General features: G+C 46.9%; 8 protein-coding genes across 8 annotated transcripts; 3 read left to right on the forward strand and 5 right to left on the reverse strand.

Moving 5' to 3' along the window:
• Positions 1-255: 255 nt before the first annotated feature.
• N7478_010464 (3-deoxy-7-phosphoheptulonate synthase) lies at positions 256-4,210 on the reverse strand (the record flags this gene model as incomplete). Its single annotated transcript, XM_056926678.1, has 5 exons — positions 256-407; positions 464-1,369; positions 1,424-1,478; positions 1,984-2,193; positions 2,264-4,210. The coding sequence occupies 5 exons, from the start codon at positions 4,208-4,210 to the stop codon at positions 256-258; spliced, it is 3,270 nt and encodes a 1,089-aa protein (XP_056776048.1).
• A 1,440-nt stretch (positions 4,211-5,650) lies between these two features.
• Positions 5,651-6,931, forward strand: N7478_010465 (uncharacterized protein; the record flags this gene model as incomplete). Its single annotated transcript, XM_056926679.1, has 1 exon — positions 5,651-6,931. The coding sequence occupies one exon, from the start codon at positions 5,651-5,653 to the stop codon at positions 6,929-6,931; it is 1,281 nt and encodes a 426-aa protein (XP_056776049.1).
• Positions 6,932-7,472: 541 nt separating this feature from the next.
• On the reverse strand, positions 7,473-8,813 carry N7478_010466 (ubiquinol--cytochrome-c reductase catalytic subunit CYT1; the record flags this gene model as incomplete). Its single annotated transcript, XM_056926680.1, has 5 exons — positions 7,473-7,741; positions 7,815-8,212; positions 8,285-8,347; positions 8,475-8,632; positions 8,745-8,813. The coding sequence occupies 5 exons, from the start codon at positions 8,811-8,813 to the stop codon at positions 7,473-7,475; spliced, it is 957 nt and encodes a 318-aa protein (XP_056776050.1).
• An 814-nt stretch (positions 8,814-9,627) lies between these two features.
• On the reverse strand, positions 9,628-10,468 carry N7478_010467 (uncharacterized protein; the record flags this gene model as incomplete). Its single annotated transcript, XM_056926681.1, has 3 exons — positions 9,628-9,723; positions 9,832-9,892; positions 9,933-10,468. 3 exons carry the CDS (start codon positions 10,466-10,468, stop codon positions 9,628-9,630), a joined length of 693 nt encoding a protein of 230 aa, XP_056776051.1.
• A 1,052-nt stretch (positions 10,469-11,520) lies between these two features.
• Positions 11,521-12,099, reverse strand: N7478_010468 (GNAT family N-acetyltransferase; the record flags this gene model as incomplete). Its single annotated transcript, XM_056926682.1, has 1 exon — positions 11,521-12,099. The coding sequence occupies one exon, from the start codon at positions 12,097-12,099 to the stop codon at positions 11,521-11,523; it is 579 nt and encodes a 192-aa protein (XP_056776052.1).
• Positions 12,100-14,027: 1,928 nt separating this feature from the next.
• Positions 14,028-16,019, forward strand: N7478_010469 (Zn(II)2Cys6 transcription factor; the record flags this gene model as incomplete). The annotated part of the gene is made up of 2 exons (XM_056926683.1): positions 14,028-14,360; positions 14,430-16,019. 2 exons carry the CDS (start codon positions 14,028-14,030, stop codon positions 16,017-16,019), a joined length of 1,923 nt encoding a protein of 640 aa, XP_056776053.1.
• Positions 16,020-16,589: 570 nt separating this feature from the next.
• Positions 16,590-17,359, forward strand: N7478_010470 (uncharacterized protein; the record flags this gene model as incomplete). The annotated part of the gene is made up of 3 exons (XM_056926684.1): positions 16,590-16,877; positions 16,936-17,191; positions 17,256-17,359. The coding sequence occupies 3 exons, from the start codon at positions 16,590-16,592 to the stop codon at positions 17,357-17,359; spliced, it is 648 nt and encodes a 215-aa protein (XP_056776054.1).
• Positions 17,360-17,883: 524 nt separating this feature from the next.
• N7478_010471 (glutathione S-transferase family protein) lies at positions 17,884-18,615 on the reverse strand (the record flags this gene model as incomplete). Its single annotated transcript, XM_056926685.1, has 1 exon — positions 17,884-18,615. The coding sequence occupies one exon, from the start codon at positions 18,613-18,615 to the stop codon at positions 17,884-17,886; it is 732 nt and encodes a 243-aa protein (XP_056776055.1).
• Positions 18,616-18,716: the final 101 nt, after the last annotated feature.

Here is an 18,716-nt window from a genome sequence, read left to right on the forward strand (position 1 = left end):
CTCGTCAGCTGGACAGAAGCGAAATAGTTCTGACTATCCTTGCACGCTTAAATGGAAGTTGATCTGTATTAGGATAGATCATAAACAGATATCAAGGATATATTGCATTTCCATAGATGACTAGTAATCACATTCAAAAAACTTTTTTCAAGCTAGAAGTTACAGTACGCTCGTTAAATGCCACATTGTATGAGATGGCAATGATAGAGAGGAAAGGGAAGAGGCCGAAATAAAGCCGAAACAGGAATGGAGCCATTAGTTGCCATTCAGCTTCGACCGACGAGCACGCACCGCCTGTGCCAATGACTCCAGTGTAGACTCGGTATCCTCCCAGCCAATGCAGGCATCAGTGATACTGACACCGTACTTCAGGCCAGCCTTGCCCTCAGGAGGGACCTTCTGAGCACCTGTTATGGAAGTTAGTAAATGAAAATAACAAAGCTGATGGCGTTCAAATACATACCCTCGTTAATATTGCTCTCAATCATGACACCCATGATCGCACTCTCGCCGGCGGCAATCTGTTCGCCAAGCACAGCAGCAACCTTGGGCTGGTTCTTGTGGTTCTTCTCGGAGTTACCATGACTACAGTCAACCATCAAGCGAGGCACGAGTCCCTTGGCCTCAAGCTTCGCCTTCGCATCCTTAATGCTTGCAGCATCATAGTTAGGTCCCTTCTTGCCTCCGCGCAGAATCACGAAGCAGTCAGGGTTACCAACAGTGCCGACAATAGAGACAACACCGGGCTTGGTAACGGAAAGGAAGTGGTGAGGGTGTTTTACAGAGCCAATGGCATCAACTGCGACATCGAGGGAGCCATCGGTACCGTTCTTGAAGCCGACGGGGAAAGAGAGACCGGAGGACAGCTCACGGTGAACCTGGGACTCGGTTGTACGGGCGCCAACGGCGCCAACGGAAAGACAATCGGCCAAGAACTGGGGAGAAATGGTATCCAGCATCTCGCTAGCAAGGGGCATTCCCTTGTTGGTAAGGTCGACGAACATCTGACGTGAAGTGCGCAGACCCTTGTTGATCTTGAAGCTGTTATCAATATCAGGATCGTTGATCAGACCCTTCCAGCCGACTGTGGTACGGGGTTTCTCCAAGTACGAGCGCATGACAATTAGAAGGTCATCCTCGTATTTTTCCTTCAATTTCAACAGGCGGTCGCAGTACTCTAGAGCCATGTCTGGGTCGTGAATTGAACAGGGTCCAATGACGACCAGCAGACGTTCTCTCTCCTTGTCCGTTCCATGGACAACGGCGACGGATTCCTCACGTCCCTTGAGGACGGTTTGGCGTGACTTTTCGGTCAAGGCGATTTCATGTTGAAGAACATTAGGGGGGGTAAGAGGGTTGTATCCAGCAACTATAAGGGGAATGAGTAAAGCTTCAATTGAGCAAGGGACCGTATGTTACATACTGCGAGAGTCTTCGAGGTGGCTATTATTGCCCACATTGGGGTTCTCAATGAAGAACTGGAGACACAATCAGAGTCAATTCAACACTGCTAGACAGCTAGGGTATGTTGTCATAGAGGGGCCGACTCACCGACATAGCGGGGCTTCGAGTGGATTCGGTGATTGGAGAGAAATCGAGAGAGTAGAAGATCGAATAGGAGTACACCAATTCTGGATTGAAAGACACAGACACAAAAATATAGAATTGAGTATAGAATACAAGTCAAGAATCAAGAACAAGAATAAAAATAAGAACCACCACGATCCATAAAACCTAATGGCATAATGACTCAACTCTGGCCCCACGTGATTTCCCTCGGTGGCCGTACTCGGTGAGCGGCCACCAATCCCAATCACCGCATTCGCATTAGTATTAGCAACTCCCTAGGTTAAGTCGAGAAAAAGAACGTGAAAAAAGAACGTGAAAAAATAGCTGGCCCGGGCCCTATGACGTGCGGAATTGATTCCTTTCACCTTCTCCCCCACTATCCCCCGCCATGCCCCTTTCTGGTCCCTCTTGTACCCGCTGGTCCAGCTCCTGTAATCCCCGAATCAAATCTTGACAAATTTCGCGGTGTTGCTCTTTGACCGTGGTCATCTGTTGGTTGTAAAGGTCCATGCGGATTCTCTGTGCTTGGAATAAATCATCAAGAACGCGATTGCATCCTTGTCGATAGATTTGGAGCACTTGACGAATAGTCTCCTGTTCTGCCGCCAATTGACTCGATAGACGCTTTAAACAAATTAGCATTGAAAAGTACTGGAATTCAAATTCCAAAGAAGAAGCAATCGGTTAGACTCACTTGATTCGTCTCCAGTAGCAAATCGTGTGCACTTCTTTGGGCACTTTGTAGAGCTAAAGTCCAGTCCAGAGGATTGGACCCACTGGGTTGGCTTTCGGAAGCCGCCAGGATAGCACCGGCTATTTCTGTAGACAAAGGAATCACCGCATGCTGGTTGGATTTTATACCTAAGTTTTCTGGTTCTCTCTGGGGGAGGTTTGCTGCAAGCATGGCGTCCTTATTTGCGTGAACTCTACAGTCATCTGGGCCTGATGTCACACCGACACCGGGTAACGAGTCGAAAATCGAGGGTGAACTTTTTGGAGACGAATTTTTCGTAACTTTAAGACAGGGCGTCTTATTTTTGCCATCTTTGGCGGCACTCTCTTTCACCTCAGAGTATTGAGTGCTCTTCTTCATAGATCCCGTTTCAAACCCGTACTCTAGAAACATATCCCTCTGGTATTTGGACCACGCCAGTTCATTTTCTGAGCTGTCAGATGAAGACTTGACCGAATTTTGATCGTAGTCACTGGAGCTAGAAGGGACAATTTGATTGTCACTGGGCATCGGCACCTGTTTTAGTTCTTCGGATGGCAATCGATCAGCCACCACATTCGCTTCCTTGACAAGCCTGGGACTGCCATTGGCATCCACGATACTGCCTTTTCGGGCAGTCTTAACTATGTTCGTCAACGGACTTGCTCGAACAGGGGTTTGTTGCGCTAGAAGGGGCCTTTGAGAATCCGGAGTCGCGCCTTTCCTACTCTTTTCAGTTTGAAAAGTCACATTCGCATGCCGGTTAGTTGCTGACCCTGATGGGGACTTCGATGAATTACCCATCCCATTGACGGCTAAATGATAGGAAGGCGTAATTCTTCTCTGAGGATATTCCAGAAGATCAAGTTTCTCCGGAGGCTCCGATAGGTGGTCTGTTTTCTGCTCGTTCTGGTCTTCGCTCTTATCACCCAGTCCATCGTTTCCAACTTTCATGCCAGTTTTGTTCCTGTCATCCAGCGACTCTTCGACATTTGAAGAACTGGACACCACCTTATTCATCGGCTTTAAAGGGCTTGCCACCTCTACTGGAAAATTTGTAAGCTGTGTCAATTGAAGAGGGCCTTGCGGGACTCGAGCTTGTCTTATCATTTCAGCAATTGCATTATGGTATGGCATTGAGCATTGACTTTGTGATCTATCGTTGCTTAGCATGCGCGAAGAAGGACTGGCAATTTCGTCATGGTAAGTGCCACTCTGGGCCCTGCGGGTAGAGTGTAGAGTCGTCTCAATAGCAGGTCGAAGTTGCGTGTGTAGCTCAACACCACATAGTGCATCAACAAGCGATTGGCCGATAGCCGTCCCCCTGCCATTACTGCCTGTTCCAATCACCCGATATCGATATGCCTCACTTCTGAGGATACCGATGCCATCCTCAGAACTAGAGGAGCTGGGGCTGACTGAAGCGCTCGATATTTCGATGACATCCATCGGTTCATTTATATTTCCATTTTGGTTCTGCAAAGCCCGCTGCGACGGCGGTTCCGTGGACCTCCCTTCCATATTAGCACTTGCGAGCTGTTCTTTGGTTTTTGAGTTAGCTCTTGGTTTGGGAGCAACTTCCTCTGATTGCGCTGGTGCGGTGTAATCTGCAGCCATTTTAGTCAACGGCAATTGGGACAGTCGTTTCTTTTTCTTCGCGACATCTCTCTTCGTCTGTATGGAGTTTCTTGAGTTCCTGCGCTTTTTGGAGGTCTGCCGTGCTATTGAGCTTCTCCGCTTGTATTTTGTAGCCACATCGCTCTTTTCATCATACATAAGTTCGGGAACTGGGGTAGATACATCAGTCCCTTCGTCATCAGTCTTGTCATGTAGCGACGTGATATCCTCGTCGGTTGGGTCTAAATCTTCATTCCAGTCAACTTCCGTTTGGAGATGTAAAGTGAGTTGTTTTCGTGCAACACCGTTCATCCGTGACTTAGGTTTCCGAGGGAGTGATAGTGTCAAACGCCGGGGGTTAGTAGACGATCGGACCAGATTTCTCTGTGCCTTAGCTGAATTTTGAATTGTGATACTATTGGTACCATGGCCTTTTTTTTGACGCTTGGTGGCTGACGGGCCAGTATCTCCTGATTGGAGCTGTTGTGGTACATCTGACCCTGTGCTTGAGATTGCGTGCTTGGTGGCAGCATGGCATAAGACTGAAGCCTTATCTTCGTGGAACGACTGCAGTGGGTCTCCTGTAGATGACACCGCAGTTAAATTCAACCTCTGTTGCACATCCACTTTCTTTTGTCGCCCTTTACCAGAACTCCTTCGTGATGTGGTCTCTTTGGCAGTATGCGTTGCCGATCCCGGTCCTGGTGGCTGCCTTACAGAATGACCATCCCCATTATCCGGTTGACTGACGCGCCGTAATCGTCTAGCACTGGTACCTTTCATGACCCGCTGTTTGAAATCCAAGGGCGATTTCAATTAGTAAGGAGAGAAATCTGCTGGGTCTAATGTCGCCCCTCGAACGGGAGTCTTGCAATGAGATGTGCTGAGAAGAGACAGTATGGCTGTCACATGTAAGACATAGCAGACTCGAGCATGGGTTGGTCAGGTTTTGTTAAGAAGTGACACAGCTTGTCTGTAGTCCATTAGAAGGGCGACACATCACGCTTTGAACTGGCATTGATGTTTACATGAGAAGCTTCGTGTGTGTGTGGCTTGATCTGATGACCTTAATTTCCAGATGAGTACAATCAAAGACAGACATCCATCGAATAACAGAACGGGATGATTTGATACCAGGGAACGAATATATGACGATGAAAAGAAAGGAAGAGTGTATAGAAAATGGCACTTGAGAGCAAACACGAGTTAATCGTGGACGGCAACAGCACGCTGTCACATGATGCCATCAAATACAATATTCTCTGAAATTCGTCGCTCTTGAAACCCTCGATTTACTACAGTACATGACAAGAAAACAACTTTCTGGTCGATCCCTGAAGCTCCCATGTTACGATTCATCCCATGTCAATCTCATGCCTAGCACCACAGTCAACCAATGAACCAAGCCCAGCATCCACACTTCAGCTGGAGTGATCAGAAGGAGTAACCCCGCTCAACAGCCCCGAATTGTTGAACTTTGTGAAGAACTGTCTGCTATAACGGATCCTTTTCACTCCGGTTCCATCGGGTTCAAGCGCTCGCTCCGTTGCGGGGATTATTAATCCCGGAATCCGGCTTAACAATGCGGTTGGTTGCTGATCCACTACGGGCAGAATGCATCAATTTGGCCGATCGAAGCCTCTTGAAAGCCACTATATATAGCCATGCAGTTACCCGTGACTAACAGCCCCCCACCACTAATCCTCAGATCATTCATCTGTCCCTCCGAGATTGCAGATTTGGACCATCAAAATGGCTCCAATCTCAGATGACAACCCCAAGCATGGCGACGAAGGGGCGGTATCCCCGTCTAAACGCCGATTCAGCGCAACTGAATCTTTAGACCGACTCCAAACCACACACCCTGTGATTACACCTGAACCCCCGACCCTCGATATTTGTTCCATTCCAGCCACGTCCGCTCAACGATGTCAAGCATCTAATCTCACAACCTCTCGTGATCAAGATGTCTGTCTTCCGGAAAAGATCGCACTCCAAGAAGACGCCGGGCAAGGTCTACCGGAAACATACGGTGAAGAAACAGTCTTGTACCTAGCATACGGGTCAAATATGGCTGCACAGACTTTTCTTGGTATGCGCGGTATCAAGCCCATCTCGAAAATTCCCGCTCTCATACCCGAACTCTACCTCACTTTTGATCTACCTGGATTACCCTATGCCGAGCCCTGTTTTGCAGGCACCAACTACCGAGACCCCGATTCACTCCCCGACCAGAGTTCCGAGTCCGAATATGACACCGAAGAGGACATGTCTCTAGTGACAGAAAGCGAGTTCTTATCTGAGAAAGCACCCCTGGTTCAGTCAAAAGCGCTGCGCAGTAGCGAATCTCAACAAAAATGGAATAAGCCTCTCATAGGTGTCGTCTACGAAGTAACACTAAAAGACTACGCGAAAATTATTGCAACAGAAGGTGGTGGCCGTGGATACCGTGATGTAGTCGTCGACTGCTTCCCTTTTGCAGAAGACTACACTTCTACAAACCCAGTCCCATACCATCCATCCACTCAGCCCTTCAAGGCACACACTCTTCTTTCGCCCGCAGCGGATGACGCGCGCAAGAGAACACAAGCTGCTAAGACTGGTGAATCTTCAGTATCAAGTACTAGATCTTGTGCTATAAGTTCGACTTTTGGAGATGTCGGAGTACATATGCGTCCCGACCCGGAGTATGCGCAGCCATCTGCGCGATATCTGGGCCTGCTCATTAAGGGCACTGAAGAGCACGACTTACCTGTGTCATACCGGGAGTATCTTTCTCATGTTCGACCGTATGAAGTCACTACGACTCGTCAGAAAATTGGAAAATGGATATTCCTTATCTCGTGGGGCCCAGCTATACTGATGACACTGCAGATCTCAAAGAGGTTCGCTGGGCCTGATGGGCGCAGTCCTCCATGGGTTATTTCCTCGGCAAATCTTCTATTTGCCGGCATGTGGAATTCCTATGATTATATCTTCAAGCGGGTGTTTGGCGACGGTGAGAGGACTATTGGTGATATCCAGGCGATGTAATTTAGATCCTTTCTCTTCTATATAGTAAATAATTTCGGGTCTACTTCTATCATTAATGCAGTCGCTTGACCTATCTTAAACTATTATCTTCGAATCGTACGGATGGAACCCATTGCCTCGAAGATCAAGAATGAAAACCCAGCTAGAAGAACTGGACTCTTGATATCAAATATTCCCGTCGCCCAGTGCATTCTAGTGCGATTTGATTTACACGCTATATGGACTATTGTATAAATTGGCTGAAACGGCTGCGTTCACAAAGGAAATTAAATTCAGGTGACTCCTCGAGCACATAGTTTTCGGAAGGGCAAAAAAAAGAATATCTAGGATACAGATACAAATGTGCCGGGGAGTGTTCTAACAAAACAGGGGTCGTAACCCTAGACACAAAAATAAAGAAAAAACACAGATGGCGAAAGAGATATCTGCCAGGCGACAGGACGGGAGTGCAACATTACAAGAGAATGCCCAGGTCACATAGCCTCGTTATAGCCTCTCCCATTTTCCAACTTAAACAGATCTTGCTCTTGTTGCTTCATATTTAACGGCGGGGGCCAATAGGGGGGCTGTACATGACCTTCCGGGACTTGATTGGGGCCCACTTGTAACGCTTGACCCAGACGCTGACGGCGAACATACCGGTCAGAAGGACAACGGCCTTGACACCCATCTTCTTGCGGTCGTCCATCTCAGGCTCGGCAGACCAGTTCAGGAACTCGACAACATCCTTGGCCATCTGGGAGGTGGTAGCGGGGGTACCATCCTCGTACTCAACAACACCATCGAAGAGGACACGACCCATGGCAATACCTATAAACGAATATTAGCGACCAATTGACCGGGATATATCCAAGAAACGGATTTCGAATCATAAATCACGTACCGGTACCGGGGAAGTAGGGGTTGAAGTTCATGCCCTCGGCAACGCTAGCACCGGCAGGAGCCTCGTCAGGGTAACCAGTCAGGAGGTTGAAGACGTAGTTGCAACCACCGTGACGACCCTTGATGATCAAGCTCAGATCAGGAGGCAGGGCACCACCGTTGGAGGCACGAGCAGCCTCGTCGTTCTTGTATGGGGCGGGAATATAGTCGGAGAGCTTTCCGGGGCGCTTTTCGATCTCACCCTGGTCGTTAGGCTCGGTGTCGTACTCGTTCTCCTCGGCCATAGCCTTCATTTCATCAACGGTGTGCATAACACCAACAAATGAACGCCATGGGACACGGGTCAGGGAGTGGCAACTGGCACAAACTTCACGGTAAACCTGGAAACCACGGCGGAGGCTAAGATGGTGGAAATTTTTTTTATTAGCGGCGTATGACGGGACGGAAAGCTGAGCTAAAAAGGAAACTCACGAAGCGTGGTCGTAGGTCTTGTTGAAGCGCTGGTGAACCCAAGGGTACTGAGTAGCGTGCAGACTGAACGAAAAACGGTATATTAGCTTCACTATCTTGAATCGACTTGATCGCACAATCCTCGGGTCGGGATCCCAGGAGGCGATCAATCGTTAGGGGTCATCACGACCACCACAAAAAGGAAACTCACCCCTCCTCAGCAGGGGTCATAGCGAAGGCCTCCTGGCCATAAAGGTGGTAGTACCACGCGGCGGAACCGGCAGCCGCGGCGGTTGCGAGCGAGGCAGTGAGGGTGAGGTTGAAAGGGGAGCTGGCGGCTTCGGCGCCGGCGGCGGTGGAGGAAGCACGCTGTTGCGATAATTAGCCCAAAAACAGTTCTTCCAAAGCAACAGGTCCGGATGAAGCGATTGGCCTTCTTTATGAGGCTCAATGGATCGGGTTGTGGTGGTTGACAGCGTACCGTGGACTTGCCGAGCGATTGGCGTGCGATGGCCCGGGAGGGCACGCGCAGGAGGGAACGGGCCAGCATGACGAAATCAAACCCTCCAATCGACAATTAGATGGATGGGAATGGATTGGATCGCAAAAGCGAGAAGAGGGGGGAGGGGAGGGGGTGGATGGAGTAGAGAAGAGGTGCTAGAGGTGATGCGAGTGAAGTTCAGAAGGTTCAAGTTTCTCTCTGGAAAATGGGGTGTAAAACCCTCGATCTGATTGGCCCACACCACCCGCTCGGTGAAAACCGCGATCACTCGGAACAAGCTCAACCTGCAAGTTGTTGCGGTTCACAACTTGCGTTTTTGCATCTTGACACTCTTTCTTCATGTGTTGAACTTACTGATCTACGAGGAAATTACTAGAATAACCTTCTATTACCGCTAACAACTCCCAGCATGCCTCCTCCCTCAACCCCCATCTCCCGACCACACCCATCAACCGCCCCTTTCACCCGACGCACCCGAATCGATCCAGCAGCGCTGTGATTGGTCAATTCCCGCTGATAATCAATCTAACAATGGCGACATGTCAACACCTACAGTCAACAAGAATACTCCCAAAATTTACTCAACGAGACTACAAGGATACCATAGAGCAATGACACCACCATTGTTATTTTGTTGAAAAGGTGAATAGCTAGAGTTTGGCCTACTGTCCCGTTTCAACCTTTGATAGGCTATTGCGACCATACAAAATCTACCAATATACTCATATACTCCTTCTCATGGAAACCAGGCCAAATCGAGGTCTTTTAACTTCTTTACACCTATCTTCCAGTCTCATCTGGCTTCAATCCACACACCCTGGCACTTTAGGGGTACGAACGAATAGACGGTGATGCTCTGAGGTTATGGCCAGGCTCGCACAACATCATCCATAGCATCAATGAAGCATTGGATATTACCTGGGTTTAACCCCGCCACCGATATGCGACCATTTTCAGTCTAGAATCTTGTCAGCATCCAGCTAAAGAATGAACATTCCCATCGGCCCCTAGGTCCAGTTGTAACAATACGAACATCCTCGGTGAATACCGAGCTCAATGAACTTACCATGTATATATGCCACTTCTCTTTCAGCTCCAGGATCTGACGCGGAGATAGTCCCGTATAACTGAATATCCCAATTTGAGTTGAAAGAAACTTCCAATCACCTGGCGTGCTCCGTGCTTCCAGCTGTGATTGAATTTCTTGTCGCATTGCCGTCAGACGGCCGCTCATTATTTTCAACTCCTTCCCATTGAGCAAACAATTTTTTATCATTGAAGACACAGCTTGCGACGTGTGCCCCGTAAGCCGGTGGATTAGATATCTCCGCTCGCTGGATAATCGCGAGCTGGCTACCGATGCGAGTAACGAGCTCCGTTACATCGGACCCGGGTCCACAGATAAAATGAAATGCCCCAACGCGCTCTTCATATAAACCGAGATTCTTAGCAAACGACTGAGCTATGCAGCATTCAAATCCTTTTTCAATAAAATAGCGACAGGCCCATGAGTCTTGTTCGAGATCCCCAGATGCGAATTCTTGATAGGCACAATCAAAGAAGGGGAAGTGGCCACGTTCTTGGACAACGTCGGCGATTCTCCTCCACTGCTCTTTAGAAGGGTCCATGCCAGTAGGGTTGTGGGCGCAGCTTTGCAGCACGACCGTCGATCCCCTAGGGGCACATCTTAAAAAGTCAAGCATGTTTTCGATATCTACCCCTTTTGAGGAAGCAGAATAGTATGGGTATTTTTCCACTTCAAATCTCGATTGAGTAAAGATTTGGTAATGATTCGGCCATGTTGGATCAGAGATGAATGCTTTAGGCTGAAGAGACCCCGAGTGGAATCGTGATATGAAATTGGCACCAAGATGAACGGCTCCAGTGCCGGAGACGGTTTGAAAAGAGCAGACCTAGCTGTGAAATTAGTCTCATTGACCTGAGTGGATTTCCAGCTGGGCGATCAATACACCCCCGTTTCTTATAAATTGCTTGACTTTCGTTACCGAGAATGAGTCTCTGAGCTGCTATCAAAAATGAATCGAGGCCACGAATGGGCAAATATTCATGATTGGAATCAGGGTTATCATGAAGACGACTCTGAGCCTAATCTCCCCAATATAACAATCAGTAAAACACGGCGATCAACAAGGCAAACATGATACCTTTTTCAGAACTGGCAGTACCCATGGCTTCCCCTTCTCATCTCTACATGCTCCGATTCCCAAATCAATCTTTTTCTCATGAGTATCTTCCAGATACTCTCTCATCAAGCGATACAACGGATCCTCGGTGGCCCGAGGCACATTTGCCAACGTGAAAGAGCTCTGCATGATGTCCAACATTATGACTTCAAAATGCAAAGACATATCATATGCATATGACCTCAAGCTTGGAAGTCATATGGCTTTTGAGAAAACCAATCTCGTGATCTAGACCGCAAATCAAACCCTGTGGAGAGCACATGGGACATAGTGATACGTCAGCGTTCGGCGATAAGCACTCGCCGAATGGCCTTTATGCAGGTAACTCTGTCGCATCTAAATAAAGTTGACGTTTCGTTCGGTTATTCAAGGAGTGCATCCTTGGAATAATTGGCTTCTGAAGGCGTCATATTGGAGATCCTATTGCTCTTGCTCTCTTTCAAATATGACTGCTCTGTTTATTGGTTCACGGTTTCATTCTGTCTCAAATGCGGTTCATTTATTAAAGATTTCCTCTTTGAATATCCCTAACCGGTTGTATATTTAATACTTTAAGACTGTAAGACATAGTCCGCCCTTCGAATAGTCCACAATAGATCATTTCCAAACCGATCCACCTCAGGAGTCTTGGTAGTTTCTATCCCGAATTTCCGTTCCATCAGCATCCACATAGGAACATTCCCGGAATGACTCCCGACTCGAATCTCCTGGAATTTCAATTCACGAAATCCATAGTCAAAAACCAGGCGAAGCGCTTGATACGCTAGCCCCTTTCCCCGAGCTGGCGGTTGAATGATAATACCCGCTGCACCGGCCCGGGAGAGATCATCTGTTGCCTGATTCTCATTACAGGGACCAATCCATCCAAATCCGGTGATACCAATGGGCTCTTCGTTATAAAAAACGAGAAAGTTGCGATATGTTGGCGGGTCTGCAACAATTGTCCATTTTGTCGCAATGGCTTCGAATTCGTCGGGTGGGGTCGCGGATATAGACTTGTCGAATTCCGAGTTTGCTTTATTCGATAAAATGGCGACTACCGTAGGGATGTCGTCAGATGTAGGAATCCGAAGCGACAGTGGCATTTTCTCGGATTTGAGCTCGATTGAGCTGCTTGGGTGACCCCGCATTATGTACAGGGCAGCACGTTGGCAGCGTACGACCGAGTATTGTAATTTTATCTTATTACGGAGGTAAGATTGAAGGTATGCTCTTTGGAAGTAAAACTTTGGTAGGTTGTAGGAATTTCAAGTCGGGAGATGTGATTTCCATCTGATTTTGGTGGGATCTCAGTGACTGGTGATGACTCTTGATGAGTCAAAGGCATCGTTAACTTAACTAACTGCATCGTTAACTAACTAGTTAGATCCGCAGAAGATACTTGAAAGAGATAGTAGTATGATTCGACATGGTAAATGAGATGCATTTTGAAAGTCCCAAAATAAGCTTGTAAGCTTCAGAAGGAACTTGAATGAAGCTTTGGGGAGGGAGGAGAGAAGTATAGATACTGGTGTTAGCAGTGCCGGAGGCCACTGATTGGGATACCCCCAATTAGTGTCCCCCAGCGTAACCGAAGATATCACCTTAACCTAACAAACTAAAACGTATCTGTTGTATGACAAAGCATACAAAAGATACAATTTTAGAAAAAGCTTCAACAACCTACAATTCTTTCACATTATATCATTATTATAATCTTTTTCTGTCAATAATTAAGTTTTAATAAAGAGTAATTGTTGTTTTTATATCTTCCTAACAAAAGTTTACTACGAGAGACTATTCAAACCAATTTTAAGAGTTTATTATTCGTTTAATATTCTTCAAACTCTAAAACGGAGAAGATAACGACAAATTCTTCTTATATTATATTTCAAATTATAGGGGTCGCTTATAAAAATTGTTAGTTATTCAAGATCTATCAAAAAGCACAAATAGGTATCTTTTTCATGACACATCCATACAAAAGATACGTTTTAGGTTAAGGGGATATCTTCGGTTACGCTGGGGGACACTAATCCGATCGGCCGGATTAGTGTCCTACGGCACGGCTACTACTAATACTGCTGCCAAACCAGGCCTTCGGCCCCAACTTTTGGATTCAGCATATAGCTTTGTTCGCATAAATATTGAACTTCCAAGCATCAAGCCTTTGGCGTGGGTTTAAATTTATTTTTGGACCGAATCCTTGCCTGTCGGAAACCTTGGGAATACCTCGCTATGACCCCAAAGGAATAACGAATAATCGAGTGTGATCAAGTAAATATTTCAGAGGCGTTTCGTGCATTTGCAGAAAACCTGGTTAGATTCATATCTAAGTGATATCACCATTACGTAGAATGACAGGCTCATATATACTACTCCTAGGCCGTACTATTTAAATGAATAGTCGATATAGAGCGGCGGTGTGCTGCAGATTCCACATGGATACAGCTTGAGTGAGCATCCGATTCTTTACTCTTTACCTCTGAATAACATCGTGAAAAAATACATCACAATCATCTCATAACCCACACCCCTAGTTGAATGGATATGAGATTTACGGTGATCTGTATGGCATCATTTCAGCCAGTTATGGTTGAATATTATAAAAATAGTGAATAGGGGGTCAGTCGTTAAATCAATGAGCGAACGAGGTACGACGACTTGGACGATGCATACGCAGGGGCCAAATTCTCAATCGCCGAATGAACGCGTCCCCGACATCTAAAGAAGAACGGAGACCACAAAAACACAGAGGAACAGGGATCAGGCTCTAAGATTCCTGTAGAATTCCGAATCCAAATAAAGAAACGTGTCGTGTTATTTGAAAAGACGGCCCGGCCCCACAAGCTCCCAAAGTTCTTTCTTATCTTGAATCCTTGAATCCGATATTAGAGTTGTCTGTGCTTCAAGTGCTCCAAGCGCAGTACAACAAGACCAAAATACGTAGTGCCCAGCATGTTCATCACTTTATGCAGCCCCGCATTTTATCATTTTAGAAATTATGTTCTCTTCATCTTATCTTCGTATATTTTGCTCATTTTAATTGTGGGAAATATTGTATGTCATCCTATTAACCATGTGTGATGAAAGGTTAGCTTTAGGAAGCGGTGTCATTCGGCGGGACGCAATCAAGTCGGGGTTTGACATCTACTTTGCACTTCAGCAACCCCCTCCCCATCAGACCATGACACCTCGATCCACAAAACAAAGTGGCCTGGCTTCTTTAGCATGTACCGAGTGTCGAAAGCAGCATCTGAAATGTGATGCCAAAAAGCCCACATGCTCTCGCTGCCTGCAGAATGCGTATTTCTGCCAATATCTTCCATCGCGCCGCGGTGGCCACAGGAAACCTCGAAATGGGAATGAGTCTGCTCGCCGGTCTACGTATCGACCCCAAGAACATATAGACGTGAGTACTCGGCCCTAAAAAATCCTTTGTCTATTCTATAGATGGTATTAAGATAGATCAAATTATCAGACTTCCCTTGTTCTTCCTCTTTCGACACCTGGACAACCTAATACGCCTGACAGCACATCACTTCCGAGTTCCTCGGATGCACCAGGCGTTGCAGATGGCCATGTTCCTTGGCCCTTGCTTCACATGAGAAATGAGCTACCTCAGACAGGATCAGATAGCCGTGAGTCATGGGCCAATGATGATCGCTTTTTACGCCTATTTTACGAGAATTTTCATGTTGCCCATCCAATTTTAGTTCCAAGTGCTATGTATCATGACCGGCAGTACCCTGGGTTCCTGCAACTAGTCGTCAATTTTGTTGGATCGCATTACATCTCGGCAAGCCAAAATCAACAGTACAAGGCCAAGGTGATTGCTGAGCTGTCTTGCAGCCCCGACCGTTCGCCTTGTATGGTCCAAGCTTGGCTCATTTACTCGATTGCTATATATGCCTGTGGTGAATGGGATGAGGCTCAGAATGCCTTTTCCAATAGTGTGGAAATGGCCTTGGAACTGGGGATGAACCGAAGGGACTTTGCTTCGTCGGCCTATTCTGAAACCTCTATCGAGGCTGAAAGCATGCGAAGAACCTGGTGGGAGTTGTACATCACAGATATCTTCATGGCAGCGCCATTCAAAAATAGGACGTTCCAGTGCAGTACGATGGCACCGGAAGTAGCGTTGCCTTGCGAGGAGTCATCATACACTGGTACATCCGAAATTCCGACGCCTCGCAACATCCTCGATTTCAAGCGGAGGGTATTTGCGCCCGAGGAGACGATTTTCTCATCCTCGAGTTATCGCATTGAGGCTGCAACGATATTATGTCGGGCGCTCGTCTTGAACGGACTCCGAGACTATCATCGCGACCACTTGCAAGCTGTTGAGAACGCACTTGTCAGTTGGATCAACCACCTGCCGTCTAAAAAGCTGGATATAGTCGACTCCTACGGAAATATTGATGAGATAATGTTCCAAGCTCATATGTCGATCGCATATGCAACAATGCTTTTGCATCTACCAAGAAGTGATCTGCAACCTGTCTTGTCACAGGCCAATGAACAATTCTGGCCTGTTGCCACACGCCATCTAGCTTCAACACTCAATCGCTCCATTCATAGCATCAAAGCGACTGAGGCCTCTCGACGTTTGTCGGATGCTATCGCACTATGCCCCAACGTCCCAAAACATACCCCCTTCACAATTCCCGCGCTGGCACTATGTGGTATGGTGCAGCTTGCGACCTCGATCAAGCACAACGAAGAGTGTTTCGACCACCACTATAACCGTGTTACTCTGATTCTTGGATGCCTGAAAAGCACCAAGAGGATATGGAACCTAGCGGATGCGGCATACAATCATCTAAGAACCTCCGCAGCACATAACCTGTCGGACTCTATGGAGCGCTGGTGTACAGAACCTCCAAGGACGCTCTTTCCATCTGAATCAACTCCGCGTAGCACAGAAAGTTCGAATCAACCTACAAGACCGACTACTGCGGTGCCAGATGGTCAGGATATGCTATTTCCTCCGCTTGTATCGGCGTTCGTTGATCCAACTTGTTACAATGATTCATTTTTCACATCTCTCCCTGATTTTGATATCCACTGATATATAAAACGTGCTCGGAAGCTAGACCTTATGATCTCTCCGAAGAATGGTGTATATATATTGTTGCTTAAAGCGTTCAATCTGTTTGGAAATACCCAACATTGACTACCAATGTAGACAAATATGGCGATAACATGCCGGGAACTTCCCTGTAGTATGTATTCGGGACTAACAATGATAACAGTAACACAAGAGATGCAGTGCATACAATCAAATTGCCATCAACCGTAAGTTTCCGAAAAAATATCCGTGAGCTAGATAAGGCATCAGTTGGTACGTTCATGCAGAAGTATTTAGATAGCGGTCAAGGGCCGACGGGGCTAAGCGAGGCTGGCCGCACCCGTCTCCGTACACGCCTCGGCATAATCGGCGATTGCAGCCCCATGAAAAATATTGAATCGCCGATTGAACCACACAACGTCATTGAACACGCAGCCCCGACAATCAATCTAAATACTCCTTATCATTCAATTCATCGAAAGTCTATAAGTGAGCTCAGTCGATCCCCGAAAATTCATCTTTTAACAGACTTCTTCTTCCACCCTCAACAAATACCAGTCTTCGAGCACAATGTCGCCTGCTATTCTCTCAACCGTTCCTGCGATTGATAAGGGTTTAGCCCCGAATTATCAGCCTTTCAAAGCAAAGTATGACCTGGACTGCCTAGTGAAAGATATCAAGCAACATTTGGGAGAATCAGGGGGAATCTCCTCAGAAGAAGTTGATGAAGAGTACCTGATCTCTCTGGCAAAGAAATACATCTCTGACCCTAGTGATTGGATCGAGTATTTCCACAACGACACAAGCAAGAATTACACCAGAAATGCCATTGAGAATATTAACAACAAAGCCAATATTGTAAGTGATGACCTGTTATTCTCTGTTGAGACCAAAGGCCCATGACTGACTTACATAGCTCCTTCTCGTCTGGAACCCACTAAAGGGCTCTCCGATCCATGACCATGCCAACGCGCACTGTATCATGAAAGTCCTGGCTGGTCAGCTTCACGAGACTGTTTACCATGCCCCCGAGAAAGACGCTGGACACAAGCCTTTGTCCATAAAATCCTCTACCACCTTCGGTATGAACGAGGTGACATACATCTCCGATGATATTGGTCTTCACCGAGTTCATAACCCTCACCCCAGCCAGGTCGCCGTGTCGCTTCATCGTGAGTTATCCCCTCATCCTTTCATCCAAAATATGAAACCTGTCAAATCTGACTCTCTTTCCAGTCTACACACCACCGAATGCAGCTGACTACGGCTACAACATCTTCAATGAGGCCACGGGGTCAGCGAGTTTCGTGCCGCAGGCCCACGCAGTTTCGAAGAGATAAGAGACTTATGATGGACGAGTCGAAGAAGAATTGGGTTGAGAACCACCTGTTGATCAGGATGATCTCTTTTGCTTTTAGTCTGTTCGGGTGTTGAACATCCATTTTAGCGACTTGCATGGGAACTCGAAGGTTGATACACACTTATCGTTATTTTGCTTTTTGGGAAGGACAATTGCTTTGATCTTGTCTTTCCAAGGTTGCTGATACAAACAGCCCTACATATGTACATATTCTTACTATGCAATAGACTCACAGAATGAGATACCTATTGATCAACCAGCCGTTGTCTTTAATTTTCTACCACATCCAGTCAAGATAATCTGGGGCTTGAGAAAGGATAAAAGAAAGCCATTTTTCAAGCTAAACCTTTAGGAAAATAGCACGGCATACATATTGAAATCACACAATTTCCAGAGAGAACTATTTGGTTCATCTAGCCAACTAGTATATTGTATCATAGAAGGTTAAGCTTACATGTGGCCACCTTCTGGGAGCTGGCCTCTCTTACTGGCCATTCTGCACCCTTACTGGTCATTCTGCACCCAAGCTTCACAGGCATCATAAAGCTTTTCAAAAGATGGATCCATCCCGATAGCCTTTTCGAACATATCAATGCCCACTCGTCGAAGCGCCTCAAAGACAGCAACCAAGACAAAATCAGCATAACACAACTGACTACCATGAATGAAAGGCCCCTCGTCTTCTTTCCGCTCACGAAGAAGCTTTTTCATGGCTTCGAAACCAGGCTTTGTGGCTTCCCAGGCCTGTTCCTCTCCTATGAGCCCCTCCATCTCTTCCAGTGACATTCCGAATCGAGCATGGCGGGACTTGGCAAATGCGGGAACGGTTGATTTGTCGATGACTTCGCGAGCCACGTGCGGCATATAAATGGGAAGAAGTGGTGCGTAGACCATGCGGACTACACTGTCCGCCTCAGCCTGCAAATTGGTATCCAGGCGCAGGGATGGTGATGGTTGGATGTCCTCTAGCTTCGATGCAATCTTGGCAGATTCGGTGATAATAGAGTCGTCCTGGAGCTTCACAGTAGGAACTGTATATTCAAACCCCTTTCCAGATGTATTCGGAGTCACTCCGATGGCTTCTAGGGTTGACTTGATGGTGCTGTGGTCCACCCAGATGGTAGTGTAGGAGATTCCTTTGTAGTTCAAAGCTAAGCGAGTTTTCCAAACATTGTATGACCAGCTACCTCCCGACTTAGTAACCCGAGCGAGGTCGTAGAGTTTGATAGTAGTCATTTGATACCGTGAGGTGGCAATATAAATTGGAGGTTTGAGAATTCGTAATAAAACGAACGTGGCTAAAATGGCCCTTATATAGTCAAAGTTGTCTGATGGTT

This window comes from Penicillium angulare (assembly GCF_028827245.1).
Source record: "Penicillium angulare strain IBT 27051 chromosome Unknown utg000007l_segment0_segment0, whole genome shotgun sequence".
NCBI lineage: Eukaryota > Fungi > Ascomycota > Eurotiomycetes > Eurotiales > Aspergillaceae > Penicillium > Penicillium angulare.